The sequence below is a fragment of the Prionailurus bengalensis genome, chromosome B1, assembly GCF_016509475.1.
Source record: "Prionailurus bengalensis isolate Pbe53 chromosome B1, Fcat_Pben_1.1_paternal_pri, whole genome shotgun sequence".
NCBI lineage: Eukaryota > Metazoa > Chordata > Mammalia > Carnivora > Felidae > Prionailurus > Prionailurus bengalensis.
The window spans coordinates 8167671-8189196 of record NC_057344.1 but is presented as its reverse complement, the minus strand read 5'-3'; the positions used below and the strand labels follow the sequence as shown (position 1 = coordinate 8189196).

The window sequence follows — 21526 nt, the reverse complement described above, 5'->3', positions numbered from 1 at the left end:
ATATAAAGAATAGAAATGTGGATGCATATCAACACGTTTTCTTTTCAATTGAGGTGATATCCCAATGCAAAATTTTCAAAAGGTGAAGATATATTTTACACACTCTGTAAGCATTTAAGCATTCTATGTCTTACAAAATAATTGCACAGAAATTTTTTGATTTGGATTCAGAAATGCCGAATTTCTAAATCACCCCAAATCATCTTTCCAATGACTTCTTCTTGCCTTGTTTCTTGATAGCTGGACTTTGGGAAAGCTACTAAAAGATCTACCAGAAAGAGTCACAAAAAATTACGATGCCGGGTAAAGTGGCATGGTATAAATTGGTGGGCTACTTTTAAAAAATAAGCCCCTTCAGTTGTTGGATATGAATCGCTCTCAAGGTTTGCGATTGCAATTTATTTTCAAAACAAACACACACAACATGGCTTCACGGTTGAGTAACCAATAGCTTCCATGTTTTTTTTCTAAAAATTTTACTTGAGGGCAAATAGGGGAAAAATAAGCTAAAACATGTTAAGAAGTACGTCACCTATAATGCAGTAGTTAAAAGGTCAGCAGTGCTATGGCCAACCCACTAACCCACTGTAAACAGAATTCCAAGAGAGTATCAAAGGAGCAGAAAAATTAGACTTTCCCGAAAGCACTTAGTTCAGGATCCAGGCCCCACTTGATGGAAAATACCCCTGCCTTTCAAGTAGCCACGGCCATAACATTATCCGAAGCTGCCAAGCAGCCTGCCTGAAAACCATCTCTGAACACAGTCCAAACCCATAGCCATTTTCTCATTTATATCTCAGTTTAAAAAAAAAAATTAAGTCACGTTCATATTTGCTCGGAGACCACAAAAATAGTCCATGCTATAGCCGAAGAATGTGACTTCCTCTCCGCGGGTCCTTGCAAATGATTAAATTTTCATCTTCTTAAGCAAAGAAAACCGAGCACAAGTGCTGTAGAAAATCGGTGTCATTTCAAGAAAGCATAATCCTAATTTTAGCTTGTTACACGGCTGGAGAGATCCGTGTTTCAAGGAAAATATCCTTAGGCCCCCCGTGAAATATCGTATCATATTCCAGGTCACGGGGCAGCTTAGGATCCCGTCGACTCCTTTTATATTTTTGTAACGTTACATCTCGCGCTTAAATCTGGAACTCCGCAATGGAAAGCCGCTGGCAACTGCCAGAGGCTTCTGGCCCTCGCGGGCTTCGTTGTGACTCACGGCCTTCCCTGTGACCCGGCAGGTATTGACAGCGAGTGGAGGAAGACTCAGTGCCTGCCGCGTGAGGTGTGTATAGATGTGGGGAAGGAGTTCGGAGCGGCAACAAACACCTTCTTTAAACCCCCGTGTGTGTCCGCCTACAGATGTGGAGGCTGCTGCAACAGTGAGGGCCAGCAGTGCATGAACACCAGCACCAGCTACCTCAGCAAGACGGTAGGTGGGTGGGTGCCGGGGCTCTGCCCTCCAGAGCCGCCGACGTTCTCGCTGGGAATGAAGTTCACTTCTCAGGGCCCCGCGGTTTGGATGGTACAATCTCACAGAGAAAGTAACTGATGCTTGAGGAACCCTGTTCGTGGTAGCGGTATCCGAGAATAAACGCACTACGAGTGCGTGTCTGAGAGAGAGAGACCCAGCTACTTTCCTTTGGCAATAAAACGACTGTCAGGTGCTTAAGTCTTCCCATGATACAGACACAGCACGAATTACACGTTCAAAATACATGCCGAAATGCGGGTGGGTGTTCTGTGCAACGGCCTAATACTGAGATGAGCCAGCACCCTGAGCTGAATTGTGTTCGTCCAGGAAGCAAAGGAAATGGTCTGCCGCTCAGTCTCATGGATTCTGAGTTACCTGTGAGGTCCCATCACATGAGATGGGACGCTTCGAACAAATAGCCCAGAAACGTATCTTAAGGTCGGGTGCTGGGATCTTGGGAGCGGATGCGCTCACCTGCACTGCGGGTCGGCCGTGGAGGAGGCGGCTGGCCGTCAGAGGGCACGTCTGGGCGCTGGTGGTGGCCACGGGGTGTTGTTTGAAGGGGTGTGAGCCACTGGCCTCTGCACAGAGATGTCTGGAGAAGCCCGGGGCCTGGGCCGGGCTGAGGCAGACTCCCCGAACGACAAAACCGTGTTTGCCTAAAAGGCTTTTCTGATCCATTTTGGGAGGTGGAATAACATAGGCAGCCTGGCTACATCCAGAATTGTACTTTGACTTGTTTTTTTTTTCAGTTTTATTTATTTATTTTTGAGAGGGAGACAGAGAGAGTGAGTGGGGGAGGGGCAGAGAGAGAGGGAGAGAGAGACAATCCCCGGCAGGCTCTGCTCTGTCGAGCGCAGAGCCCGACTCGGGGCTCGAACTCACACACCGTGAGATCATGACCTGAGCTGAAACTAAGAGTCGGGCTCTTAACCGACTGAGCCACCCAGGCACCCCAAGAACTGTACTCTGACTTTTAAAGTGAAAAATAACTTCAAAAACGGGATGCTCGGTGTGATTTGTACAGTGTGGAATGATAACAGGGTCACGCTTTTAGTCAGATAATGTCTCTACTTGGAACCCGTGTAGAGATGCTTCTTCTCGTATAGACCTTGCTGCTCAGAAGTTTGGATCGCACTAATAAAATCTACTCTTATTTTGATAGAAGTGGAAATGAAAGTTAAATTGCCTTTCTGAAAAAAAAAATCGTATTTCTTTTTATTGCTCATACACCTGCTGAAGGAGCCATATGTTTCAGATACTAAGACTTGCAGGAGGAAACAAAAATTATCAAACTGTATTTTCTATTCAGTTTACCTCTGCCTAAACTCTAAAGACTAAAAACGAAAATGAAAAGGTGATGCATCGGGGCCTGGCGTCCTCCCTGTTATCATAATTAAGCACAGCCAGAAGGACTTCATTTATTCTTGATGAAGCAGCATACTCCTAAATATAGTCACGCATTTAGAAACTTAGTCAGTAGAATGTTTGTGGGCCATAGCATAACATTCCAGTGCTTGATAAAATTCTGATATTTGAATGGAATAACATATAATCGTAGTGTCTGAGCACAGCACCTCTTATTCACTCTTTCCCCTCCTTCATCAAACAGTGATTAGAAATTTGGTAGCTGAGAACCGCTACATTTACTGTATACTATTCGGAATAAAATGCTACTGATTTCACAGGTTTTACTGGATAATAGGGCTTTAGCTCATCATAACCCTGAAGTATAACAGGATTTTAGAAATCCTTTTATAGGTGTTGGCACTAAACACCTTCTTTCAAAAATATCGAACTACTTATTCCAGTGGGATAGTCTCTAAAACATAATGCTCATTTTTAAAGAGATGTTAAAATTAAAAATGTTGCTGGCTTTCATACTTTAGCTGAAGCCCATCAAAGGATTTTTGGCCTTCTCTGTTGTCACAGTTAGAGAAAATACACGAGGGTGATTTGGGAAATTACCTTTTTGGAATGTCTTTAATAGAATATTATTTGTAAATATTTCCATTAAGCAATATGGTATCTACCCTAGATTATATTATTATTGTGGGGTTTGACTTAAGGCAAATAGCAATTTGGTTGACCTTCAATAAGTCCAGATAAACCAGTTGCATTTTGCAAAGACCAAAGGGCTAGGTCTGGTTTAAAATTGGGATGGCATGGAAGAGCCTCAAAAAATAGATTTTGAAGATTTCATGAAATAAAATGTTACCTACTAAGAGCTCATTATTTGTCATCTCAAAAGTGCCTTATTGGATTTGGTTGTTGGGTGAAACTTTATCATCAAAGTGCTCGTGTTGTAAAGGCGAAAAGTTGAGTCATAACTGTTTTAGAATTGGGATGTTGTTTCGTTGGTTCTTTTCTTGAAATTCCTGTCTTTTTAGAGTTAGTTTATTTTCTCGGTGAAAATCAGTTGCCAGTTGACAATAGTGCTGTTTTTCATTATTAATTCCTTCCACAAATTCTTCTATGATGCCTTGTTAAGCTCACAGAAAAAAAAAAATAGTTTGAAATGAATTTTCTCTGGGGCACCTGGGTGGCTCAGTCGGGTAACTGTCTGACTCTTGATCTCGCCTCAGGTCACGGTTTCACATTTCGTGGGACCAAGCCCTGCGCCGGGCTCTGGGCTGACAGTGCGGAGCCTGCTTGGGATTCTCTCTCTCTCTGCCCTCTGCCTCTCTCTGCCCTTCCCCTGCTCACATGCACTCCCCTCCACCACTGAAAATAAACTTAAATGAAGTTTCTGTAAAAAAAAAAAAAGTCTCAGACTTTATAGTATATTATTTATTAAATATTTTCATATTTAAGTTACATATTTCAAAATATATCTTTTTTAGATACAGATGCTCAGATGTTTTGTGTAATAGTTCCTCAGACAAGCTCTTAGTTCCCCAGTACCACGCTCAGCCCAAACAACACCCTGGTCTTGTGGTTTTCCCCCTGGACGCGTGTCTTCGTCTCTAGTCAGGAGCACAGGGGTCGTCCTTGACCTCTCCCTTCTCTTGTCACACATCCAGCCTGTCACCAGTCCGATGTTAATTTTGTCCCGTAAGTATCTTGAATCCCCATGTCTACCACCATCACTCTAGTCCAACATACTTTTCATGCTTTTTCCAGCTAACGAAAAACCAGCCTCTCTGCTCTCCTGCTTCCATCTCCCCTTGATTCTCTCAACCGCCCCCAAATGCGATATGTTTTAAAACACAAGTCTTAGGGTGTTTCCAGCATAAAGACCCTTCGCTGATTTCCCACTGCTCTTAGAATACAACCAAACTCTTTATCACAGCCTTGAATGTCTGCTTGGCTCTACAACATGGTCTGACAGAAGTGTCCCTTGTCCTTACTTTTTGTGCTTCTAAATGCTCTAGGCTTCCTTGAGTTCCTTCCACTGTGCCCCCTCTGGCCCAGGATCTTTGCTCATACCCTGGCCTTCTGGTCTCCTCCTTGCTGGGGTACCAGTTCTTCCAGTCTCCATCACATGACTCAACAAGTCCCTGGGGGAGATTTATCTGACCTCCTTGATTGGATCCTGTTTCTTTTAAATTCTTTATAGTCTCCCCTACTTTTCTTTCATTGCACTTAATTGCAGCTTATAAATCCATTTGTAACAATAGCCATTATTATTTGATTAATGTCTGTCTCCTCCTTAAAGCCCAAAACAGGTCTGTGTTGTTCATCGGTTACCTGAGTATCTACCACAGAATTAGCATACAACTTACCCTTTTGGAACCACATAAAAACTGGACCCTCTCACCAGAAAAAATGAAAATATGGACATACCCACAGTATTTACGCCAAGAGTTCCAAGGACATGGCTTCCTTACCCTACTCCTTATCTGTTGAACCAGATTTTAAAACTACTGCCTTGAAGGTTAATGATAATAAAATAGTCGGGGCGCCTGGGTGGCTCAGCCGGTTAAGTGTCCAACCTCAGCTCAGATCATGATCTGGCAGTTTGTGAGTTCGAGCCCTGCATGGGGCTGACAGTTCAGAAACTGAAGCCTGCTTCAGAGTCTGTGTCTCCCTCTCTCTCTGCCCCCCCCCAACTCACGTTCTTGTCTCTCCCTCCTTCAAAAATAAACATTAAAAACAAATAAAATAGTTGATTAACTCACCTGTGTAATTTTATTTATTTTTGAGAGAGAGAGAGCATGTGCTCTCGAGAGTGGGGAAGGGGCAGGGAGAGAGGGGGAGAGAGAGACAGAGACAGAGACAGAGACAGAGACAGAGACAGAGAGAGAGAATCCCAAGGAGGCTCTATGCTTTTAGTGCAGAGCCTAACATAAGGTTCAGTCCCACAAACTGAGAGATCATGACCTGAGCTGAAATCAAGAGACAGAGGCTCAACTGAGGTACACAGGTGCCCCAACTCACTTGTGTAATTTTTAAATAAATGGATCCTATTGCCTAACAAAAGTATATGCTGTCAATTTTAGAACAGTATTGTTAAATGTCTGTTTTTTAACACATAGAAAATTCTCCCACTTTCTTTTCCCATTCATAGATGGCAAGAGCAAAAGTCACCATTCTAGGGGTGCCTTGGTGGCTCAGTCGGTTAAGTATGCAACTTTGGCTCAGGTCATGATCTCCTGGTTCCTGAGTTCGAGCCCCACATCAGCTCTGCACTAACAGTGTGGAGCCTTACTTAGGATTCTCTCTCTCTCCCACTCTCTCTCTCTTCCCCTCCCTCTCCCTCCCTCCCTCCCTCTCTCACTCTCTCAAAATAAATAAACAAACTTAAAAATCACCATTGTATTCCTCTTACCACTGTCTTACTAAATACATGCTTACTTTACACAATATGTGCCAAATAGATCTCAGGAGTGCCTTGAGTAAAATCTAAACTTGGGAAACATAGCATCACTGTTAGCAAACAAAATCAATAAATGTAGTCTTCAGTTGATCATTGGTGGTTTTTCTGTGACCAGTGCATATTTGTTTCCTGCAGTGGCATGATTAGGTCCCATGTTGACCTCACTGGTGCCAGAGTAAAAGCATTTATTCAAGGATGAGTATGTATGCACAACAGCACACACGCTTCTCTGTCAAGTTGGAAGCCTGATGTGGGTGCAGGCTTCAGAACGTTATAAGGCTTCCAGGCTAAGAAGAACATTTAGTGCTAAGTTTAAGGTATGTGTAGGTGAACTAGAATTTGGTCCAGTATATTTTTCTACAGGAAAACTACATCTACTTTAGATCATATGGAATCAGTTCTCAGTGTGTTTCATCCTCTTGCACCTCTAGCCTTCACAGAATTTAGGTTTACTAGTATAACAGATTTATGATGTTCAAATCATTTCACCTGCCTCCTCTAGTCATCTGCTCCTATGAAAAATCAAGAATTTACCTATAACATTTTTGAGATCTAGTTCCCTGCTGTTGGTTTTGTGTTGTTTTCTCAAGTTTTTTTAGATCCTTTTTGATAGGCTTGATATGTGCAGTAATCATAATTCTTATAAGTTCTGATCTACAGAGCAGTAGTGTTTTTAAACCTTGTATGCATCACTGTAACAGCAGGCTAGATCTCATCTCCTCACTTCCGTTTGCTGAAGAGTTGCAGAGTTTGAATTAAAAATTTGAAATGCGTTGAAAACAAGGTACTTAGCCCTCAGAGTTCTGCCCCAGGACGCGTTCTTTTCTGACTCCACACTCTTTCCTTGGGTTTCCTCATCCACACTATTTTGCTCTACATGGAGATTACTCCAAAATCCTTATCTCCAGCCCAGTCTTCTCTTGCGGTTCCCATACTCAACCCTGTGACTCTGCTTCCTCTTTGACGATCATGGAAAGTGTGTGCCCCGCTGGAGTTTACGACCTGTTCCCGCACAGCCACCCCACCTACGCAAACAGACAAGCAATCAGCCCTTTCCTCTTCCAGTATTCTCTTAGTAAATAACACCCCTCATCTTGTGGGTTAATCCAAGTTATTCTTCCTTTCACTACAAGCCCAATCAATTCCTGTTAAATCTGTCTTCCAGACATGGCTAGAATCCATCTGGTGTCTTCATCCTGCTGATCCCACTCTGATCTAGGCCACATTCATCAATCACCTGGGCCAGACAGCCTAGTAACTGGTCCCATGTCTCCACTCGTACTTCCCTCTAGTCCATTGGCTACATTATAGCAGTAAGTTTTCTCTTTGCTAAATGCTAAATCAGTTATTGCCCATGCTATCATCGTTCTTATTGGTCAATGCAAATGTTCTAAGTCATTAAGCATTTTGAGCAGCACTCTCCTTTAGGTGTCTTCTTTAGGTTAAATCCATCCACACGGTTCGCTAGGCCCTCTGTGATCTGGCTGCCACCTAAATCCGTAGCCTCAGTGGTCACTGCTTTTTCCCCCAAATATTGCTTTCCACAAGAACCCAAATGCTTTCACTCCTTCAATTATGTCAGTATCTCTTAGCCTCGAAATCACTACAATACTGTCCTTTGTGTTTGAACATCTCCTTATATACCACCTTGACCTCCCATACTCATCTAGCTAATTTCTACCCATCTTTAGGCCTGGATAAGAATGTCACTTCCAAGGCATTGTGTTGTCTGCTCCATAGCATCCTTTATTGCCCATATAACATCATTATCTATTCTGTCAGACTGTTTTAGTCCCTGAGCCCTAAACTCCATGAAAGCAAAGATTGTGTTTGGTTATTACGCTGGAGCACAGCACAGTCATTGGCATGTAGGAAACGCTAAGCACTCAATTGAATGAATACAGGAAAAAGAACAGATTTGAGGCCAAGGGTAGATCTGGGAATATGCCAATTTTGAAAACTCTGAGTGATATTTATGTGGAGAAAGGAAGAAGATTGGGCAGGTAACTCTAGAACTCTATAACAGTGATGGGATCCCTAGCTATAGATATAAGAGGAAACATCATATTGATAAATGTTGTCTGAAGCCATGGTGTACTTGTTACTATGGAGAGAATTCATATAAAAACCAGTGCCAAGGGAAAGCCAACATTCAGTCATATAGTACCACCCGTTTCTCTTCCTAATTTTATAATATCATCCCTTCTCCCACCCAAAGAATCCACTCAGATAGTTTTTGATAGTAAAAACAATTATTTTCATTTAAATTCAGTTAAGTGTGGTGAAGTACCCACTATGGGTGCTTCCTACCCTGTTGTATAATGGGTATATAGTCATGTATGGACCCTGCACTAACGGAGCTTACAATTTAGCAGGGGAAATCAGCATTTATCAAGCAAATAAAAGCAGCCTAAGTGTTGTAAAGAAGGAATAAATGCAAGGGTTTATGGAAATGCATATCAAGGAGGACAAGGCGTGAAACTCCTGAAGGCAATGTTTTCATGCATGGTTTAACATTTTCACTAATATTGCAGCTTACAGAGGCTTATACCTAATACCTTTCCTAAGTGTATTTTTTATTATATTTTCAGTGTACTATAAATGGGAGCATGTGATGATCTCTTTCAAACATAAAAGGAAGTTTCTAACGGCTGTTTTTTCTGACGGGGATGAAAAAAAAAAAAAAAGTTGTTGTTTTGTCAAAGGAGTTCCAGACACAACTTTTAACAACAAAAATCACCAACTAGAATCATATAAATTTTAAAGACAATGTACCTTAGGTGATATAAAACCCAACTTTTTTTTATAGAAACTTCCTTAGAATTCTTTTTAATAGGGCTCAATGAAGGGCAGGTTTCTAGAATGTGCGAGGAAACCAGCAGAAGGAGCCCGCTCACTCTGGAAGCTGGGCCTCCTCTGGTCCATGCTGATGGACACAGACAGCAATATTTAAAATTCTGTGTTGCCATCCAAAAAAAAAACTATTACATTTTTAATTATTCCATAAAGAAATAATATAAGCATATGTATTAGCAAAAACATTCCAGATTGTATCTGAGTTCAACTGCATGCTTCATAAAATGTTCTTTTACAGCAAAATTTATTTAAACCCGAGTAAAAATGTGCAACTATGGAATCAAACTGCGAGGTGGTATTTTGTACTGCAGCAGTTCGGAAGATTCCACTCGTATGTATTCAACAAGTGGAATGTGATTTGTTTGGAATCTTTAGCTAATTAATATTTGGCAAGCGCAGTTGTTGGAAATCAGGTTTTGTCCAGATGTGGGGAAAAGCTCTCTACCATACCAGTTATCAGAAGTGAAAGAAGAACATCTGCCTGAAGGAAAAAAATAACGCATCTGTTAAAAATACCTTTTTTCCAACTCCAGGCACTGTGATCCTGTGTACAAAACTGATTCAGTGTTTCTAAAACTCCTGAATTGGGGTTTTTAACTATAGCATTGTTTATGCATTTTATGTATAACATTATATAAAATTAATTCCATCCCAAATGGCAATCTGTTCTTCCCAGACCCAATTTAAGTTCTATATCCCCTTGACAGTGGTCCTGTGGTTGGTCTGCTCACTTGATAAGCTGACAGTGAACCCTCAATTTTTAACTTTTCCCATTTTTAGGATTTACTTAAGTGCTGTGTGGTTTCCCTATATCATCTTACGGTCATTAACTATACTCTCCAGAAGTTCCAGATTGCCTCTATACTTAATTAATGGACTCAAGATTGGAATAAATTAAATATGGCAACGAGACATGTTATGAAAAGAAACTGGTTATATTTGGGGGGTATAAAGATGTCGTAAAGGGCAGCATTTTTTTGTTTCATATTTGTACCCACACAGACATTCCCTTAAAATGTAATACTAAACTGTAATCCAGGCTCTCGTCAGTAAGGAAGTTCTACACCTTTTTCTTGAATAGCCTGCAAGATAAGTAGAAATAGGAATTGTTGTTTTACAACTGTTGCTAGGCTGGTATAAACAGCCTATTGTTTCAAAATGTGGCTTTATTTGAAGTCCATTCTTGTTGGTGAGAATTGACTATTAAATACTCTTATTAAAGAATTCCAGTAGATAACAACTGGGAACCATTCAGTTGGAAATGCTTGGCGTTTCCTCTTTTTTATTGCAGCTTTACAGAATACACAGATTTTTTTTTCCCCAATGTCCAGGCTTATTTAAATGCCATCTTTATATAAACCCTTTTGATCTCTAAAACCAGCAACTCCTCAAACAGACATATGCAGATAGTATGGGTCCATTATGAATTATATTACGCCTTAAATCCTAACTTAGCTACAAGCTATTATCATGTACTGTTCAAGAACAATTCACTTTATAGCATGAAACTATTTTAGGAAAATCACCACGTTCAAGATATCCAAGTATAAATGTCATCATCCTCAATTAGGATTGACTGAGTATACATATATACATGGAATTGTTAGCTAATGCTGAACATAATACATAAATTTTGCACTCTGTGAGCTTAAATATAAAGTAGAGAATACTGTTGTGCACACATTAAGGCACAAAACAGTCTGACAACGGTATGAGAATAGTTGTTTTATTGAAATATAAAGAATTTATCTGTTGTTGCAACAGTGATGTGCCGGAGAGACTTTGACTCTTTTGAGAGAAAATTATACTGACTGTGTTGGTTCAGATCTTTATATAATGGCAAGCACAGATTTCAAGAGAGTTAAACTGCAGGTTCTTGCTCACAAACGGCATTTGTGATAAACGATTTGATAGTTTAAAAATTCTAACATGGTATTATATGTGTATATGTGTGTGTCTGTATGAGAGAGAGAGGGGGCAGGGGAGAGAGAGTTGCATGGGGCAAGAGCCACTGATTGATGAGAAGTTGTCATGGCACTTGGTACTCGGCATCTTGTTGGTTCTCAATAAGGAGTTACTGAAAACTAAACAAGGTAAAATGTCAAATCGTTGGGATTCATCTACCAAAGATTCAGATCAATTCTGAAGGAGAACCACTGTTCAGAGAACACCGCTATGACATCACCACCAGTATTATCCCTATTTTATGGATAACAAAATGGAGGCAAAGGGAAATGGGATAATTCTTCCAAGTCACGGAAATAGTAAATTGCGGATGCAGGACTCAAATGTCTGTGTTTCTAAGACTTGGTTCTTGGTTACTCTTCTAACGCTAGTAAAGGAGAGAGGTTGCTGGTTATTTGGAAATTACATTTAATGATTGGGGGGGCTGTGAGCTTATAAAGTGATTCAAATTACTCATTTTTTGTTGTTGTTCAAACAAGTTTACAGTTTCTAAAGCACATACTATCTGATTAGGGAAAAGGGCCTGTGGACACTCATCATAATGTGGGGATTAAATATAGCTATATAAAATTTACAAACGGATCTGGAAGGAAGGAAACGGAATTTATCATACTTCTTAAACAGGTGGTGGAAACCTTATAATCATTTTAAATGAGAAAAGTCAGTCAATCCACACACTTAAGACCAGTGCAGGAAGAAACTGGAAAATGAAAGAGGCCTCTTCAATACATGACAAGAGCCACAATAGGTACCATTGTGCCTGAATGTACACACATACGGCACGCTCTCCTATATTTGGGAAGTTGATAGATGAATAAAACTTATTTATCAAGAACCTTCTACTTTTAATATTGGTCAAGGCATCTTTCTCTGGACCCTTAAATTTTGTCCACACTGACACACTCAAGTAGAGAATTTAAAAAAGGCTATCTGAAAAACTCAGGTAAAAATTTGGAGTCAGAAGATGTGTTTCAAGAGAAGGGACTTTTTTTTTTTTACTTTATTTTTTCAGCCTATTTATTCCTTTCACCCAAATTAACTGAATTCCGCTGCCCAGTTGCCTGCCTAGACCCAAATAAGAGAAATGAAACATAAGTAATTAAAATTTGGGGGTTTTATTTATTTCACAAGTAAATTTTTCTCTCACGTTCTACTGTACTTTTAATACTTATGAATGTAGTTGTAGTACTTAGCAGGAAAAAAGAGTTCTCTAACAGCGATTTTCTTTTACTGCCTGTTTACCTGTCCCTTTGGGCCTTTAGTCAGTGAGTTCACAGACCCCAATCTCTTCCACCCCTTGGAAGTGTACAGCCAGGCTTTTTTTTTTCCAGGAAGATGCTTTCTTAATGCAGAAGAGTATTCCCCTCCCACTAGAACATTCTTCAAAGCCCCAGTTCCTAAGTGTACACTTGGGACTCCAGGGCGGGTCCTGACTGTGGACGTCATCCCCCCAGCAGTGGCTGGAGGGGACAGATCTCTCTTTGCCCTTGGGAAACCTTGCCAGGGTGGCCTCTGGGAGGTAGCAGTCCCTGAGGGCGGGGAACATCAGGCAAGCTTGCACAGCAGCGGGGTCTCAAACCGCACCTCCCCCGTCCCTCTCAGGCCCCCGGGCTGCCGCCTGTCACTGGAGACACTGCCAGATCCCCAAGTGATTCCATGCGTTCTGTAAGCAAACACCGCTCCCCTGGCCTGAGCCCACTGAGCGCTTTCCCTCTGATCGCAAGAGGTCTGTCTTCACCCCCTGCCCCGCCCTGCTCCCGTCCCACAGCCCAGCCCCCCACAGGGCCCAGAGCTGCTCTGCTACCCCATCCCTCGACCTGTCCTAAGGCTTCATTCCCCCAAGACATCGGGCCCTGTGACCACACACGTCTTTCTGAAGCTCTCCTGTCTTCCTTTGGCTTCTCTTGGTCTACCAGTAAGCCCTCCTGGCTCTGCGTCTTCATTCCTTCTTCTTCCCATAGTTACTATTTGCCTTTTCCACCCCTTCATGATGCACCTGTTCCCCAGGCTTCTGTCAGACATTTTCCCCTTCATTCAGAGTGATCTCACCAAGTAATCTCATCGGGGTCCAAGATGTCAAGAAGGGCTTTCATATCGATGGCTTTGAAGTGTCTGTCCTAGGCTCTAGACACAAATCCAACTGCCTGGTAGACCCAAGTTCTTAGGATTTTGTCAGCCAGCCTGTGCATCCTACCATTTCTACCATTACACAAGGTTTACATAGTTTTTAAATTTTATACATATAAAAATTGAATAAGTACTTTATGAAACATACATTTCTTCTGCTCCACTGGTTCTATGCTAGGGTCCAGAGATGCGATAAGAAGCAGAAAAACTGCAGTATATATAGACACTGCAGAAGTCTGTCTCTTAAAATAGTTTTACCTAGTGCAAAGGATTTCTACCAGGGTGACCTTTCACCTAGTAAAAGGTGTCTTCCAATCTGCATAAACGAATGTCCTTTTAGAGAAGTGACTGGTCAAAGCCATAATACTGGGATACGTTGAGGTCATATGTTGAGATTTATCTGTGTATCATGGGCAGTATTCTGGAGGAGATCTAGAATCTTGAGAATATGTGCAAAATATAAAAAATATAGCAATCCGTACGCATATCACACTCATTGACGTTAACGTATGTCATTTTTATAACCATCCCATGGACAGTGGGTCAGATGTTTCCTCAACTTGACTGATTTTTAAAGAAATATACAGCTTAGATAAGTTAAATGACTTTTCCAAGTTTACACAACTTACAAGTGGGGTTGGTAATAAAACTGCCCTGTTGGGGTGTGGCCTTGTGCCCCTTCCTCCTAAGGCACCTGTGCTAACAAAGTAGCTGAATTTTTCAATGACTATACAATAAATGTATTTCAAATGTAGAAAATGTGCATTTTATAATTTAGATATCTCTGTGTTTCATCCTTCAAATTGCATGTCCATAAATCTCCCGGTAGGACTAAATGGGCAACTAATTCAATTCCTTGAAGATTTCCAATGATCTTCAAGTGTTGGCTTGGAAGGACAGTGAGGGGTCAGATCACAAGGCTCTGGGGTTTGTCATCATTTTTAGCCGTGCTCAGATTGCCGGAAAGACAGTAACACCAAAGCCATTCAGCTATCGTCCTATTACTACAGATGGATCTTATCAAGCACATAATGGCCAGGACTTCACTTTTACCATGATTATTGAGAAGTTAGATTTTTAAAAAAATTTTTAAATGTTTATTTAGTTTTGAGAGAGAGAGAGACAGAGCACGAGCAGGGGAGAGGAAGAGACAGAGAGGGAGACACAGATTCTGAAGCAGGCTCCAGGCTCAGAGCTGTCAGCACAGAGCTCAACGTGGGGCTCGAACTCGGGAACAGTGGGATCATGACCTGAGCCGAAGTCAGATGCTTAACCAACTGAGCCACCCGGGAGCCCCTGATCAATTAGAATTTAAGAAACTTAAGAATTTAAATCCACTCCGTTTTACTTAACCATTAATTTATTTGTAAATTCAACTTAAAACACTGACTTTGGCGAAGGAAGAGATGAATTGAAGTTCCCATAAACAAGGCATTCGGAATGAGACTTTAAATTTTCAGACTCTAACCCACAACCACGTATCATGTCCTACCTTATTTTAAGCTTATTATTTTCATAATGCCGGTGACAAAAGAGCAGAAACAAAGCTTTATCTACTAAGTGATGAATGTGTTTATTTTCTTTTAAACCTAATAAATTCATAAGATTATCTCGGACAAATGTAAAACTACTTTGAGGTGGAAATTTAGTTGGGAATGAAAATCGATTTCACATCTATGTATTTTATGTCTCTGTATTCAGTTTACATAGAATAAGACGTAACCGAAGATCTCTAGGTTGTGTGGCCAACAGCTGTTTACTCTCATAGAAACAAAGATATTTATATCTGTGCCACTTTTTAATAACCCCTGGAATAATCGAGGACTCCGAAAAAATGCTTTTTCCCCCGAACACCCTGGTCCCTTGCATCTCTGCTCCATAATCATTAGCCGGTTATCAAAATTCTAATATGCTTTACAGTAGTGACACGAGAGAAGCATATGGACTATTTATTATTCTGATAAAGGATACTTACTGATTTGAAGCAAAACGGTTTTTATGTCATAATCATGAAACAACTTTTGCGTCCTGCATATATCACGAAGCACTACCTATCATAAAGAATTAATCTCACTTTTTTTGGACTCCGACATTTACCATAAAAATGCTTTCTAGCATCTATATAATTTTTTCTTCTTTTTGTCCCTTCTTTGTAGTTGTTTGAAATTACAGTGCCTCTCTCTCAAGGCCCCAAACCAGTAACAATCAGTTTTGCCAATCACACTTCCTGCCGATGCATGTCTAAACTGGACGTTTACAGACAAGTTCATTCAATTATTAGACGTTCCCTGCCAGCAACACCACCACAGTGAGTATGAATTAAATCTATTTTTCTGCATCCTCTACTATATAAAATTATTTTCAAGTAAGCACAGTTTATCAAAAGAACTTTTGTGAAACTTGCTATAATATACTTTGCATTAAATGCAAAAGACAAATTGGAGAGTGCACCACGAAAACAAAGTCAAACTCAAACCAGGAAGCCCTTCGTATAGACCATCTAACAGTATAAAGCAAGTATTTCTATGGAGTGACACACATCCCCCCAATATTCCTCTTATAAGTAATTTAGCCTAATTGATCTAACATCCGTGAAATCAAGTGTGCGAACTCATAAGTGACGTTTTTACAGCTAAAAACATTTAAGCCTCGGTAAGATTTTTGGTCCCAAACAAAAAGTAAATAGGAAAAGATTATTTTACATCTATTAGCATTCACTTGTCGTTTTTCAATCTCAGTTGTTTTTTAATATCTGTTCATATTGTTTATTTCAGCCAGGATTGAATATTGAAATACTGATGAATTACCTGAAAGAATTTTCTCTTACTGTTATCCCAAATTAACATTCAAAGTACCATTTGTTACTCAAATTCCTTTCTCATCAAATTTTTTAGGCTCGTAAATGGCGGCATTTGCTGCATTAGATCACATAGAAGGGGCTGGAGAGGCATCAGGTGTGGACTCTATGAATAGTGTAGACTGAATCATTATGCATCATCATCAAAAATCTAGGGACTTTTCAGCTCGCTACCCCAAAATGAGGATTCGGCTCTTTGATCTTTAGGATATCCAATGCATGTGAATAAAATTTACTGAACTTCGACATCTATGACAAACTGTTCAATAAATTGATGGGCAAACATATATATTACCAAAAAAAGTGTAGCCTTGCATGTTAGGGGACGTGACAATAAATGTGAGATGCTGAGAGCATTTTTTCCCCATTCCTGCTTTACTTAGCACGGCAGATAGGAGGCCTGATCTTTCCAGGAACACTTAAACTAAGGATAGCATCATTTGAGTGAAGTCTGTCCTCCACGTGAGAACAAAAAGGTCTTACAGGCCTCTGTAAATAAGCTGATGCCACCATACAGGAGGACGAGTACCCCCCAAAGTTATCGTGTGTGCGAGTTCACCCACACAGCTCAGAAAGTCGCACCCCTAGCCTCTGTGGCCACTCGTCCGTTCTCAGTACCTCAGCCATTATCCCCGTGCTGGCTGTCCCCAACATTATGGTTTAAGACTGACTTAAAATATATCTACATCTCCTCTATTGCTGTTTGTATCAGATATAATAGGTACAAAACTCAAAGATTAATTCTGTTTATTTCTACGTTATTCATAGCACTTTTCTCTCATATTCTTTGAGGCCTTGAAATCACACGGTTGTCATTTGCTTTTTTGTCCTGATTTTATTTGGGGGGATGGGGGAGACGGGAGATATTTGCTCCAACCTATATACATGTAGTTCCTTTCTATCACTGCCATCCTCGCTCACATCATCCTGCATGCAGACCTCATCGAATGCAGCGGTGTCGATACCCGTTTTCTCATGCCAGAACTTTCTCCAGCTCCTGTGTAATGTCACAAGTAAGCTTTAAAAGGCCTCACTTCCTTCATGTGACCAGAAACTGTCGGTGGCTTTCAGCTGCTCAAAGAACAGAGCACAGATTTCTCACCTCCTTGTCCTGTAATCAGCCTTCCTTTCTTGTTTCGCTTCTCATTTCTCACCAGGGCTGGGTTTCACCAAGTCTTATTCCCTGAACACCAAACTCATTTCCTGCTGTGTTTGTCCTTTCTATTCTGGCCCTGGCTTACAATAAATTCCCTTTTTTTCCTGCCTTCCCAAAGCCCTGTCCACTTCTCAGAGTTCGGGAAAGGTCTCGGTCCTACATCTGTCTTGCCCAAATGCAAGCCTCCCTTGCTTCCTGAATGCCCATAGCAATTACTGTATTTGCCTTGTCCTCGCATGGGTTTGTAGGGCTCCATAAATACGGCAAGTGTGCAACTGGATGGTAAGCATTTCAGGTAGGTTTGTACCCTCCACAGTCTCCAGCGAATAATGCTTGAAAATTACTGAGTCATTACTGTACTTTCAGCCCTTCACATGCACTGTCTCCCTGAACCCTCCCAGAAAGCATCTCTGAAGTTGATAGTGGTGTAGCTTCATTGTACAGATGAAGCAGGTCATCACACTCCAGAGTTAGGAGCGAAACAATACACTCCACTGATCAGCCAGTGTTTGTTAATATCAAATCACTTCTGTATCTGCAATTTTGTAACATTTGCATGTTTCGCTCAGATTTTCACGATTACTTATTCATACAACTTATTCATATAACTTAAATGCTGTTGAAGGCAAGAAGAGACAGAAAGAACAAATCAAGCCTGTGCCTCACAGTGAGCCAGGTCTGAGCCCGAATTCAGGTTGGCCACCAACTCGCTTTCTAACGTTGGGTTATTTCATGTGTCTGAACTTCAGTTTGCTTATATGTGAAAGCACAAAGTAAAGAGGAATGAATGAAACACTGACTATGGTGCTTAGCACAGTGCCTGGCATCTAAGCGATAGTCAGTAAAAGGCAGACTTACCATTACCGTTAAGATCCATGTCTGATTCATCCATCTCCTCATGTTTTCTAGTGTTGTTGTTGTTTTGTTTTGTTTTTACCACGGTCTACAATAAAAAAAATGCATTTCACATTCCACGTCAGTACACACATGAATCTGTATGGGTGCAATATCTATGTCTATGTAATAGGCATATAGCATATATAGTGTATATATTTAAATTAACTGTATAACCTTACATGTAGTTATATATAACTGTAAGAGTAAAACAGAACATTATTTTAAAACACTCTCATTTATTACAGTAGCAGCCAACTCTTTGTTCATTATCACCCCCTAAGGATCCTTTTGCAGACCTTTTTCTGTAATCACCTCCCTCATAAAGTTTTAATACCATAGACCTATTCTTATAGCTTTAGGTATTATATGTATATTTGGGCTTTATACATAAAAAAAGGAAGTAGAAAGCTTTTTACAAGACAAGTGCTCTAACCCCTGAGCTATAGGGCCTCGCAATAGAAAGCTTTTTAGTGCAATGTAGGAGTAAAAACGACAAAAAAAAATTTATAGTTAAAAGTTAAATTAAAAACATAAAAGCCATGAACATCAAACATAATTTTATTACACAGTATTTGCTGACAAACCTTTAAGGTAAGTTATTTACTAATATAGTGGTAATATATCATATTACATACGGAAAGTACCAATTGATATAAATATATAATGATACGAACGTATTTTTAAAGAAAACATTCCAAATAATTATCGTTCCAGGAAAAGAAGGATAATTTTTTAAATAATTTATGTAACATTTTTTAGAGAACTTAACTTCCACATCACGTGAGAAAACAACTTGTAACTTCTATAACTGCTGGAAGTTATAACCTGCTTACTTAGTGTCACCACCTTTTTCTTCTCAGCATTTGACACACTAATGGCTTGAATAACTTCTGGAGAATTAAATAATAAAATAAAAACTACTTTTACTTAATTCCCTAAGCTCACGTCACACACAAAACACCAGGGATCAACCATTGGCAGCAGTCCCAAGGCAGCCAACATGCCCACACAGACAGCTGCTGCTCTGTGACCTTGAGATTGAGCACTCAATTCAGAGAAAGTCCTTCAGTGACAGCCCTCCGTTCACTATAATCTCATAGCCCTTATCTCGCAAAGACTCTGGATATCTTTGGTGCCAGTCCTGCTCATGTGACAACCCATAAAACCCAATAGAATTTACTGGTTCAAAAGCTTTTCCTGGGTTTTGGAGAGACAAAAACCACTGCAACATTTAAGATTCCTCCTCTCCAATAACTAGTTTTTACTCCCTTGCCAATGATACTGCTCCCATTGTGAATGCATGCCTTGCTACTACCCATGGTATACACAGATACTTCTTTCTTTTCTGTTTCTCTCTTTTTTTTAATGTCGGTCTCCACTTATTGTGAAGTGTGGCCTTCAATTTAATTAAAAACTGTCATGGCAACTTATATATGATGAGATAAAGCTATGTGACAAAACCATTTGTTAAAAATAGCAGGAATTGCCACCACAATGGCCAAAATTAAAAAGAAATGACAGAAGCTAACAGTGGAGACGATATGGCGCTATGTTCATATGTCACTAATGGGAATGTTAAATGGCATAACCGCTTGGCAAAATATTTTGGCAGACTCTTATCAACTTAAATAATACACTTCTGATAACATCCGTAAGTCATCTAAAAACATATTTGCACACAATAACTTGCACATGAATGTCCACAGAAGCTTCATTAGCCAGTAACTAGAAACAACCCAAATACCCATCAAAGGTGAATGCATAAGCAAACCGTGGTATATCCATACAGTGGAACATTACTGAGCAATATAATACAAATGAACTCTTGACACGCCCACCATGAATGGGTCTCAGAACATCAAGCTGAGTAAGACAAGCTGGACTAAAAACTACATGTTATATGATTCAATTTACATGAACCCTAGAGAAGACAAATAGAACCTAGACTGAGAGAAAGCATTTTGGGAGTTGCCTCAAGATATAGGTGGTGGGGATTGACTGGAAGGAGCAAAAGGAAACTTTGGCGTGACAAACATGTTCCATATTTTGATTATGGTAATAGTTACATGGGTACCTACATGTGTAAAACAATGAACTTAAAATACAAGCATTTTATCATATGCCCCTTACTTCTCAACAAAATAAGAGTTTTGAAAAGCCAAGAGCAACAGACCTATTTTATTAACTATAATTTTGAAATTCACGTAGGTTTAAAATGGTAGATTCCTTAAAATCTTCATGATAACAAAGTCAAATATTTTAAGATTCTCAAGATTCCCCAGCAGGGAGGGCCTCCCAGCCCTCATTTGTATAGAGTTCGAAATTTCCCAGCAGTGGCCCCAGCTCTGCCCAACCCCTGCGCTCTTACCAACCACTGTTGGGACAGAGACAAGACTTGCCTTTCTCAGGTGCATGGCGCTCAAGTCCCATTATTAGGAGATTAAAAGAGTAGCAGACCATTTGTTCCAGGTTAGTTATGAAGAAGTATAATTCAGTAAATAAATGAATCTTTCGTAAAGTGAATTGTCCATAAAAAACTATTGAGACTCTAAAACGGGCCGAGAACCCTCCAGGGTCGTGTGAGGGAGGATAGGCACGGGCTTGGCTGATTCTGACCTCAGAGCGTGTGCACAGTCAGGGAGGGACAATCAGAACTCGTGTGCGCAGTCAGGCAGGGACGATCTGAGCATGCGCGGAGTCGAGGAGGGAGGATCCGAGCATGCGCACAGTCAGGGAGGGACGACACGTGTTCTGTCTGTACAATTAACACCATTATGATTTTACAAAACGTTACCAGGCACCAGGCACCTGCCACACACCACCACGTGCTCATCCTAACCCTGCTAGGTGGCCGCATGGATGGTCCACACCACAGAGCACAGGGGGGAATAGTGCACACTGCAAGTAGCTTCCCAATTACAAAACTCATTTTCTGCTGTGAGTTTCGCTACCTTCGGTCAACTTTTTGTGATTAATTTTCTTCATGTACAAAACATAAATTCAAATGTTACATTCAAAAATGCAGTGTCGGGGCGCCTGGGTGGCGCAGTCGGTTAAGCGTCCGACTTCAGCCAGGTCACGATCTCGCGGTCCCGGAGTTCGAGCCCCGCGTCAGGCTCTGGGCTGATGGCTCAGAGCCTGGAGCCTGTTTCTGATTCTGTGTCTCCCTCTCTCTCTGCCTCTCCCCCATTCATGCTCTGTCTCTCTCTGTCCCAAAAATAAATAAAAACGTTGAAAAAAAAATTTTAAAAAAAATGCAGTGTCACGTTTATAACCTAATCCTCACAATTAACCTCTTTAGTGACATTTCATTAGTCCGATATCGTAGAAGAGTGACATAGAATAAGAGTAATAAGGAGAAGGAAGAGGACAACA

The 21526-nt window shown here is 40.6% G+C and overlaps 1 protein-coding gene and 1 long non-coding RNA gene across 2 annotated transcripts in view; one reads left to right on the top strand and one right to left on the bottom strand.

The window, feature by feature from the left end:
• Positions 1 to 21526, top strand: part of VEGFC (vascular endothelial growth factor C) — a 109074-nt gene that overhangs the window by 73520 nt on the left and 14028 nt on the right. The window contains exons 3-4 of the mRNA XM_043557921.1: positions 1242 to 1432; positions 15398 to 15549. Coding sequence (XP_043413856.1) covers positions 1242 to 1432; positions 15398 to 15549 — 343 coding nt within the window. The remainder of the gene's footprint in view (positions 1 to 1241; positions 1433 to 15397; positions 15550 to 21526) is intronic.
• Positions 3439 to 18289, bottom strand: LOC122470392. Its single transcript, XR_006293905.1, has 2 exons — positions 18113 to 18289; positions 3439 to 3965 (listed from the first exon to the last, which is right to left on the bottom strand). It is a non-coding gene; the product is annotated as an uncharacterized LOC122470392 (long non-coding RNA).